Source organism: Bombus impatiens, unplaced genomic scaffold (assembly GCF_000188095.3).
Source record: "Bombus impatiens unplaced genomic scaffold, BIMP_2.2 scf_1276, whole genome shotgun sequence".
NCBI lineage: Eukaryota > Metazoa > Arthropoda > Insecta > Hymenoptera > Apidae > Bombus > Bombus impatiens.
The window spans coordinates 1-10756 of record NT_177695.1 but is presented as its reverse complement, the minus strand read 5'-3'; the positions used below and the strand labels follow the sequence as shown (position 1 = coordinate 10756).

At 33.9% G+C, this 10756-nt stretch overlaps 1 protein-coding gene across 1 annotated transcript; it reads left to right on the top strand.

Moving 5' to 3' along the window:
• Positions 1–1291: 1291 nt before the first annotated feature.
• Positions 1292–5248, top strand: LOC100740559 (trans-1,2-dihydrobenzene-1,2-diol dehydrogenase-like). Its single transcript, XM_012392122.2, has 3 exons — positions 1292–1522; positions 2183–2474; positions 4318–5248. The coding sequence occupies exons 1-3, from the start codon at positions 1321–1323 to the stop codon at positions 4853–4855; spliced, it is 1032 nt and encodes a 343-aa protein (XP_012247545.1). The 5' UTR covers positions 1292–1320; the 3' UTR covers positions 4856–5248.
• Positions 5249–10756: the final 5508 nt, after the last annotated feature.

The following is a 10756-nucleotide window of genomic DNA, read 5'->3' as shown; positions in this document are numbered from 1 at the left end:
ATAGAATAATTTTAAACACAAAAAAATACGATTGCTAAGACACTCGGTAAATTGCTCGATGTATCACTTTCCAAGGCGATCACGCGAATGAATATCTGATGAAAATCTTTTTCGCTATACGACTGCATTTGTTTGTTATATGCTCGCTGGAGGCATCGAGAAGGTTCCAGTCGCCGTTGCTAGGCAGTTTCTGCCAAGAGTTTGTTGTGTATTCTTGTTGTATACTCTTTGGAAACATCGAGAAAGATCCAAACGCCGTTACCAGGCAGTTTCTGTCTGGAGATTGATTCCTAATACAACGTGTATCCCATTATATCGACATCTCTAAAGTACAATTCTATGTGATTTCTAGGGAGAACAATACAACCGATCCACACCTTCGTCAGGCAAAACGTTTATCCCGTGACCGTGGCTACGGTCGGCGACCAGTTGTCACCTCGAACCCACTTTCGCTTTCACAAATATCAAACAATTACGAATGACAATTGCTTAATTACAGTTATGATAAAATCTAGGCTAAAGCATTAGAAAGCTTCCTCAAAATTGCAAAGGGAAGGCTCCGGTTTTCCTTTCATCTCCGACATATATATATATGTATATGTCAGGGATGAAAGGACATCGGGGCATTTCTTTTGGAATTTTTGGGAAGACCCCCCCCCCCAATACTTTAGTCTAAACTTTTTATTATAGCTGTACTTAAATAATAAAGCTTAGAAGTAGTTGTTTATGATTTAATCCGATTATGTTTGCCCGAGATTTATGACAGTAGGCTTGGGCTCGAAGTGATACTCGTGCCGTGCAAGTGCCTCAACCTCTGGTATTCATTGTCCGAAGGACCCGTTAGAATGTTTTACTGTCAGGTACCTCTATGGGTATTTCTCCTAATGAAGGTCATACTATCGCTCTATACCTTTGTTAGACGAAGCGCCCGTCCCGTTGACCGCGGTTACGTTGGGCGACGGACCGTTGCCCCGAGCCAAAGCTCACCATCACTAGTCTCGAATCCGATTACAATCGGATTAACTAACTACAATTGTTTAATTACAGCTGTAGTAGACCCTGGAGTACACTATTGCGGGATTATCCAAAATTCCAGATACTCCGGTGTTCTAATATATAATATTATTATATATTATTATATATATATTAATATATATATTAATAAAACATACCAATTGAAAGCATGTGCTGATTCTCAATCATTTCTAATATATAAGAGAATAACAATGTTTCTATTTATAACTTTAAGTTAATTTATAATTGTTTACCATTATATTATTTAGTACATAATTAGCTTCTTTTAAAATTACGTTATTACAGATGTCTATTCATTGGGGTATAGCAGGTGCTGGAAAAATATCACATGATTTTGTAACATGCTTACGAACATTGCCAGAATCTGAGCATGTAGTTCTTGCAGTAGCAGCACGTGAATTATCAAGGGCACAGAACTTTTCTAGCTTACATAAAATTAAAAAGGCGTTCGACAGTTATGTAGAGCTAGCGGAAGACAAGAATATTGGTATGTTTCATGTTTTTTTTAAGTTGAATTAATATAGAGATAGTCTTTTTATAAACGTTTTTGAACGTTATTGAATCTAACAAATCCGCCTTACTCTCCTTGCCTCTGGAAAGCAAGAGAACGCACGTTCAGTTCCTCACTTGAGTGTAACCCATACCATGGTTCCTTTGGGACTCCTTATCCTCATAATGAGTGGAATACGTTACAATAAAAAAAAATTTGGCCCTGAAAATCATGCTCCAGATCAATTTTGCACAAACATTTTATTACAAATCTCCACCGATCCAGATGTTTAGAATCACGTTATGACGGTTTTTAAACATACTTTTTATACACCCTGTAGATTATACACTGTACATACTCGCCACTCGGCAAGGAAATTATACACGGAAAACTTTTACCAGTCGTTTTTTCATCACTTCGACACTTTCTAACTTCGCATACGAATTTACTCTACAGATACACACCTCCGAAATACCGAAAACTAAATACGATAGTCAGTTTTTGTGAAATAACACAAAATTGTTATAATCTATTATTTTTACCGAAAATTGAAAATTAGTACCCATATTTTATGAAACTTATTCAAATATAAAAATGCCATACATCATAATTTTAAGCATATTTTCCCGATTGTTTTGTATTTTTTTACGTTTACAGATGTCGTATATATTGGAACGTTACATCCTCAACACTTCGACATTGCAAAATTAATGTTAAATCATGGAAAACATGTTTTATGTGAAAAACCTTTAACTATGAATTTGAAGCAAACAACAGAGTTGATAAATTTAGCAAAGGAGAAGAAGTTGTTCTTAATGGAAGGTATTTGGAGTAGATGCTTTCCTATATATGAAACTCTTAAAAAAGAAATTGAATCCGGAAGTATTGGAGATGTTCATCAAGTTCTTGTATCCTTCGGATTTAGAATGCCAGATGTTCAACGACTCAAGTACGTAAACGATGTTTGTTTTGTCCTTTGTATGCATTTTAAAATTAAAATTGTGAATGAAATTATAATTCACAGTACTGCATGTAAGTAAGAAAGATGGTGACTACCGAGGCAGTTTTTAATGTTAAGATTTGCTAGGTTGGATATAAAGGTTTTTATTTTATTTACATTAAAGCTGCACACAGATGGACTTTTCGTGTGTCAGAACAGTCGTCGATATACATAACCAAAGTTGAGGGAAAGTCTGAAAACAGTATTATTACCGTTGTTACAAATCTTCAAGGCACAGATACCGTTTTTAAAATAGACACTCTTTGCAACAAAACTCCATTTATCTGAACATCACTTATTGCAATAACATTTTAACTAATGCCCGATTAACTGAAGCATTGCCGTGTGAAACTTAATCTGATTGAAAATTAATTTGAACGTAACTTCCTATGATGTACATGAAAAGTAGTAGGTAATGAGACAAATTTATAAGTCCCCGCTTATCTAAACTTCGATTAATTATATATAGGGTATTCAGGTACAGGTGAAAGGAAATTTAAGGGGTGATTCTTGAAACCAAAATAAAACAAAAAATAAAAATTTAGAAATTGCGTTTCCGGCTTTGTTTTTTAGTTATTGACAATAAAAAATCTGCCAAAATATCTCTACACGCACGAACGAAAGTAAGTCAGACTAAGCAGCGAGATGCACGGGGATCAAATTGAACGATACATGGGCAGTATCTTAGTATGCATGTATGTGCATCCAAGTACATCCAGTACAATATGATTGATGCATATGCATTAAATTGATGTTCAGTATCGATATCTCATTTACTATCGTTCTGCATCTCTCCGTTTCCACATCTATCCAAATAAATCTCCAAATATGGTCTTGCATTACCATTTTTCACGTACATATATTCTTAAAACTACTACTGAACTCTATGTAATATACACGAAATTATGCACAAAATTGATCTGGATGATTTTAATAAGAATGAAAACTGATTTCAACAATATATATATAAAAATTTTTCGTTTGAGGCTTTGTTTTCGAGAAAATCGACTTTGAATTTTCGCTCGGTACGCGTGCGGGGTACGCGTGCGGTATCGGTACGCGTGCGGTACGTTATAACGGATCTCACTGTAGATCGTTGTTCCGATGGAAAAATTAAAAAAAGAAAAAAAAGATTTTTATTCTATATTTTCGACTTCTTTTTCTCGTAGAATCAGCCCCTTTCCACTCGTACCACCAGTTACCAACCACCCTGTATAATATTGTATATGATGCCACTTAAAAAAGTCAAGGTCACATTGACCTTTTATTAAACAATAATTTGTCAGAAATTTTTAATATCCAAATGTGTAGTAAACCAAAAATTGATTAACTTTTATTTAAAACACTTCTTTGTGAAATTATCGGAAATGCTTGAAAAATACTGGTCATTCTCACAGGATAAAATTTACCGAATGTCCAGCTGGACAAATTGTAAAGTACAAATTAAATAAAAAAAAAATCTTACGAGATATATCCTCTATATCGGTATATTGAAATTGATACGATAAATCATATTTTATACAATATACTTCGCCTTCTTGTATTCCGCGTTTTTGACGTTTTCAAAATACTTCTATAGGTAAATGACTCAGCATCAAACTTCCTACATTTATAATGTGTTGTGTATTAACGACTGCAATTTAATTTCTGTGTATCTGTAACATCCATTAATTCTTTATTCTAGGCAGTATGCTCAAATCTGTTAATTTTTATTAAATGCATAATACATTGGATAGTGCATTACATATTTAAGTCAAACTTATTATATTAAAAGATACGTTATTCTGTTTAGCATTAAAAGTCTAGGAGGAGGTACCGTATTGGACTTGGGCGTGTATGGAATACAATTTGCTTGTTTAATATTTAATAATGAAATACCTCATACTGTACAAGCTGCTGGATGCTTAAATGAAGAGGGAGTTGATCAATCTGTATCTACTACCTTTCTTTACAAAGGAAACCGTACTGCAACCATTATTACTCACTGTCTAGTTGATTTACCGAATGAAGCTTACATCATTGGTACAAAAGGAATGATAAAAGTTCCGAACTTTTGGTGCCCTACAACACTAGAATTGCCAAGTGGTAAAATAAATATACCACTTCCTGAAACTGAATATAAGTTTAATTTTATTAACAGCGTTGGATTTGTTTATGAAGCTAATGAAGTTCGCAATTGCATTTTAGCAGGTACTGCATGTTTTGACATTTTCTTTAAATTCAAAGTATTATTCACAAATTACCAATTAATTAATATTCACTTTAACCAAACAACAAAAACATTTGAATCGTTTGAATGCCACTTAATCTTTACTAATCGAAAAATATGAAACAGTACAATCTGTTTCAGCGGTATCCGTAACTCCTTTAACTACCTCAAAATGAGAATTCTTGTGTAGTTGCAAGTTTGTAAGAATATTATGATTCTGTTTTAGAATTTTTAATTACATATTATTAAATCAGCCGCATCATCAATTGCATTGTACCTCTGTATAAACCAGCTGCGGTAGCATTTTTGATATAAGATACAAGTATCGAATGTCTTATATGCATTATATGTGCCCTATGTCTTATAGCAATGGAATGGTTAAACAAGAACAAGAGATATTACAGTGATCAACGCGAATTTAAATTTGCGATGTGCATTAGATGATCTTTGTAGAATGATCCATCCTAAACAAACATCTGAAAAATATAGTCCTTCTTAGAGTATTCATCTTTTACTATTGACATTCTTTTCTAACTTCAAGTAAAAAAAAAAAGAAAATATAGTTCGTTCCAGTTACGTGACTGATTTTGTAGGCGATATTTTTCTTAAACTAGACTTGCTACATAAAGAAAAAATTCTTTACTACCTATATTTACTAGCTAGATTTACCAGAGCCAAGATAGCAATTAAATTCAAGTGCCGATGACGATAATGTCACACTTACGAAAAGATTCTCTTTCGTTATTAGTTGCTTCCGAAAAAGATTTGTTGCATCACATAATTGACAGTTTTTCCTTAAATATGCTACAATCTTCAGCACTCAACATGACACACACACCTACACGCACTTGTTCCATTACTTTAAGCGTTACACAACATACACGGTAGAAATTATTTTTTTGTTTTTTACTCACTCAAAAATGCGAAAATCGTTTAAAACATTTTTGTAGATTTTATTATCAATATTTTTTTGAAATGAAACTATGCACTAGTCAAAGTCAACTCAATTTCTTTCAAATGGAACTATAAATGAAATATACATATTATATATTACAAATGTATTGTATATTAGTATATTAATATGTTGGGTAATAATTAAATAATAATAAGTTATTAACTTATTTATGTCAAAAAATCATTGGTTTAACAAATATTTTAACTTTTATTTTGTAAAATTAATCGTACGAAAGACAGGACAAGTTGTAAGACACTCTTTATTTGTTTTCCTCATCCATCATGCGATAATATTTTATGTACAAAATAAACATTGAAATATATGTGCTAAACTAATGGCTTTTCGATATATATAAATAGGTTAATAGCTTTTTATGGGGATGCCAAGTAAGATCGATTAACATATTAAAATAATCATATATATAGTTCTATTAAAAAAAATTGACTTAGTTTACATATATCCTTTGCACTCCCCCCTGCAAGAAAACTGCTAAAACCAAACTATGTCCACCTCGAAATTTAACTTTTATTGGGACACTGTGTATTTTTATTACTGTGGACTTATTTCATTTTTCAATTGTCCGTCCATTTTCATGCATTACGTCAATTTGATTTCATTAATGAAAAATTAGTTTTTTTTATTAAGAGTAATATTCTTGCATGAATATGATAACATCTAAGATACATGTTATGGCCTTATATATATATATATATATATATATATATATATGTATAATATATGTATTCTATATATTTCTGTATGTATTCTATATATATGTATAATATATGTATTCCGATTTTATGGTAAGATAATCATAAAGATTATAAAAATATATTATATATATATATATATATATATATATAGAATATATATATATATATATCTATTCTATAGATATATATATAATATATAGAATATATATATATATATAGAAAAGAACTATATGGCAACATTTATATAGAATTATTACTAATATTACGAGTTACGTTCCATAAATGATCGGTGTTACTAATGTTTACATACATTAATCTAATTGTAGCGTATAACTTATATTACATTGTCTGTTTAATTTTAATTAAAGCAGACCAAAGTACAGAATATAAGATCAATTGTCAAGACTTTAGCAGGTGATTCTACAGCTTTGAATCGATGGAGATCATCAAAAAAATAGTCGCAACATTGAATTTTATCCTGATCTTGAAATGTCATTCCAAATCTTCTTGTTGCATCGTACTTTTACTTATCATGTAGCACAAAAGTCTCAGAGGAACCATGGGCTTCAACTCAACAGTTCTATTGGACAAAAATATTGAAGTTTCATTAATTCTATATAAAACATATGTATGTAGTATCGTGGAAGAAAGGCCTGTGGTAGCACTCGATAGCAAATACCACCACTCGACACTAACTAGTGTCGGATAACGGCAGCGCAGTGGTTAGTGCCTTAGGTTACGAACGTTCGAAACCCTGGTTCGAATCCTGGTTCGAATCCGATTTTTCTTTCACGATACAAAAAAAGAAAAAGAAAAACGGCCGTACCCAGCAGCGACATCTACAACGCTAAGCGCGGCTTACGATACTACATGTAATATAAAATTATATATTATATACTATTGTCGTATATAAATTCCAGATATACCATTCGATATCCCATTTCTTCTTTTTTTCTTTTTTTTGAATCTGTAGTAGCTATACCTGCGTGTCAACTTCTACGTGATCATCACTGTTGTTTAAATAGAACCAGGCTCACATTTAAATTTCTACATTTTATATTCTGGCCAAGTCTTCTCCCAAGATTACGCATTGATTGTTGACAAGGGAAAGCATATTAAATCCATCATTTTAATTGTTCAACGGATTTACTCTGTCCACCTGAACTGAAATGACCCACGGAACTGATCCAACTGTAGAACAAAACAATGATCTGGACTTACAGACAACACATGAGCCAGAAGCAACTAAGAGCAAGCTGAAGAATTTTCCAACCACCTTTGTAACACATTTCCTCTACACAATATTAACAACAGTAGCCCCAACTATCATACAGACTGAGATGTGCAAAACACTAGCACCTCAACTGACATGCACTATACCATACCTAATACAACAGCAGTAGAAATTAGAATCATAATGAAGAAAACAAAAAACAATAAAGCACCATTAATCAACATAATCAAAGGTTAAATCTTCAAAAAATCTTCCCCTAAAAGCAATACGATTAATGACAATAATATTCAATGCAATATTAAGAACTCAATAATGTCCTAATCTATGGAAACTAGCGCAGATCATAATGTTATCTAAGCCAGGCAAAAACCCACACCAAATTGCATCTTACAGGCTAATATCACTACTTCGTACGTTTTCCAAAAATACTAGAGAAAATAATAGACGACCGCCTAAAACCAACAATAGAGAAAGAAAAGTTAATAGCAGATTACCAATTTGGATTCAGAAACAAACATTCCATGATAGAGCATATGCACAAGCTGGACAACGAAATTTTACTAGCAATAGAAAGAAACAATACTGGACAGCCCTCTTCATGGATATCGAGAAAGCATTTGACAAAATGAACCATGAAAGCGTCTTATAAACAATCAAAAAACATTTCCCAGAACAAATTCACCACTTACTCAAATCATATCTAAGCAACAGAACCTTTGTAGTAAAAATAAAGGACACATATTCTGAAGTTAAAGAATCGAGGCAAGGGTACAGCAAGGAAGCGTCTTAGGGCCAATATTATACACACTATACACGGGCAACATACCAACAGCAAAATACTGGCATTCGCGGACGACACGGTTGTACTAGTCAGGCACACTAATTCAGAAACAGCAGTTACATATCACAAAAATAGAAAAATGGCTGCAAAATAAACAAACAAAAGCAAACCCCAATAAATGCAACCATATTACATTTACACTACGAAAACAGAAACCACCAAATATCCAATTGAATGGCACGCACATAAGACAAACAAAGCAAGTTAAATATCTAGGACTTCACTTAGAGATACAACTTACATGGAAGTAGCATACTAAATCAATTATAGACAAAATACGGATAAAAAGAGGACAGATGTACTGATTAACTACTTGAAACTCTAACCTCAGCATGGAAAATAAACTAAAAATTTACAAAACGATAATAAAACCAATTTGGACGTACGGAATACCACTATGGGGGCAGCAGCAATGAGCCACATAGAATCTAATTTATCAATTAGAGTCGCTACAATCGAAAATACTCAATACTCAATAGACAATAGTCAACGCCCCATGGTATGTCAGAAACAAGGATTTACGTAAAGACTTAAAAATACCAATGATCAAAGAAGAAATCGGCAGATATGCAAAGAGATACAAAGAAAGAATTGCAACACACCCAAACCAGTTGGCTGCTGAAACATGCAAAATTCATATCAAAAGAAGGCTAAGAAGAAAATATTCCACGAAGAGAATAAGTTAAAAATGTAGGATAACATTTTTCCGTTTAAGGACTTGTTTTCAAAAAAATAAACTTTAAACATGTTTAATTACATATTAGTCCGGTAGGAGCGCATGGTACATTTTCAAATTTATTTTCTCGGAAACGAAGCCTCTTATGAAAAAATGCTACTTTACATTTTTTACTTATTTCAAATGCAATTTAATTTTTTATCGAGTGTTTATTCTTTCTCAGTCCAAGATTAACCAAATTTAAGTATATTGTTGGACTTCCGGTTTGGACGTGGGCGAAGGTAACACGTGGGTAGTAAGCGCTGTGAAAAAGTGAGAAGTGAAGAGGAAAAGGAGGCGGAAGACATAGGGGGAAGAAGAAGGGAAAGAAAGGGGGAAAGCGCGAAGCGAGGGTAGACAAAGTATAAGAAAAAAGTGACAAAAAGACAGGAGAAAGTGTGAAACATAAAGCTAGGAAAGAAGAGGTTAGGTGGGCGAAAGTACAAAGCTAATTGGTCAAAAACAAGATAGATGGCGACAAGGAGCAGACCGAGGATAACGGACAAGGAGAGAGAGAAGGAAGATCGCAGAAACACGCTGGAAAGGTACAGCGTGACAGAGAAGGAGGCAATAAAGAGAGAGAGAGCGGCAAAGAAGCATGGGACGAGAGGATGGAGAAAATAGAGAGGGGGCTGGAGGTGATAGGAGAAAATAGAGAGGAGTACGGAGGTGATGGTAGAGCTAGTAGAGGAGATGAGGAGGGACAGGAAAGAGGAGAGAGAAAGAAGGGAAAAGGAACGAGAAGGGGAGAGAAAAAGATGTGAAAAGGAGAGAGACGAAAAGAAAGAGAGAGATGGAGGAAGGAGAGAGAGACAGAAAGAGAAAGATGGGACAGTGAGTGGGAAAGGTGGAAAAGGGAGAAGAAAGAGTTGGAGAACAAAATCAGGAGGTTTGAGGAGGAGCAAGAGAGGATAAAAAGGGAGAGAAGGAAGAGGAACATCGTAATAAAAGGCGCGGAATGGGGGGAGGAAAGCGATAACGGGACAGTGACAGAATTCATAAAAGAAAATATGAAATTAGAGGTAGAGGTAGAAAGGACACAGAAGGTAAGGGTGGTAGAAAACAACACGATAATAATCGCAACGTTGAAATCGTGGGAGGAGAAGATAAGGGTAATGAGAGAGAAAGGTAAATTGGTGAAGGGGATATACATAGACAACGACCTAACGAAGAAAGAAAGAGAAATACAGCGAAGGTTAAGAAGAATAGCTAGAGCGAAAAGGAAAAAGGGGGAATACGTAAAAATACGTAAAAAAAAAAAAAAAAAATTACAAGAAGCTGAAGATAGAAGACAGATGGTACAGGTGGAACGAAAGCGAAGAGAAACTAGAGGAAGAAGGAAGGAGAGAGGCGAGAGGATGAGATAAGGAGAAAAAAGGGGGAGGACATAAAGGGATTGAAAATGTGCTTCTGGAACATAGCAGGGATAATGAACAAGGACAAAGAGGTATGGGAATATTTGAGGACATTTAACGTAATCGGCCTCATGGAAACATGGACAGAGGAAAGCAAATGGAAAAGGGTAAAGCATAGACTGCCCAAGGAATACGACTGGAAATGCAGG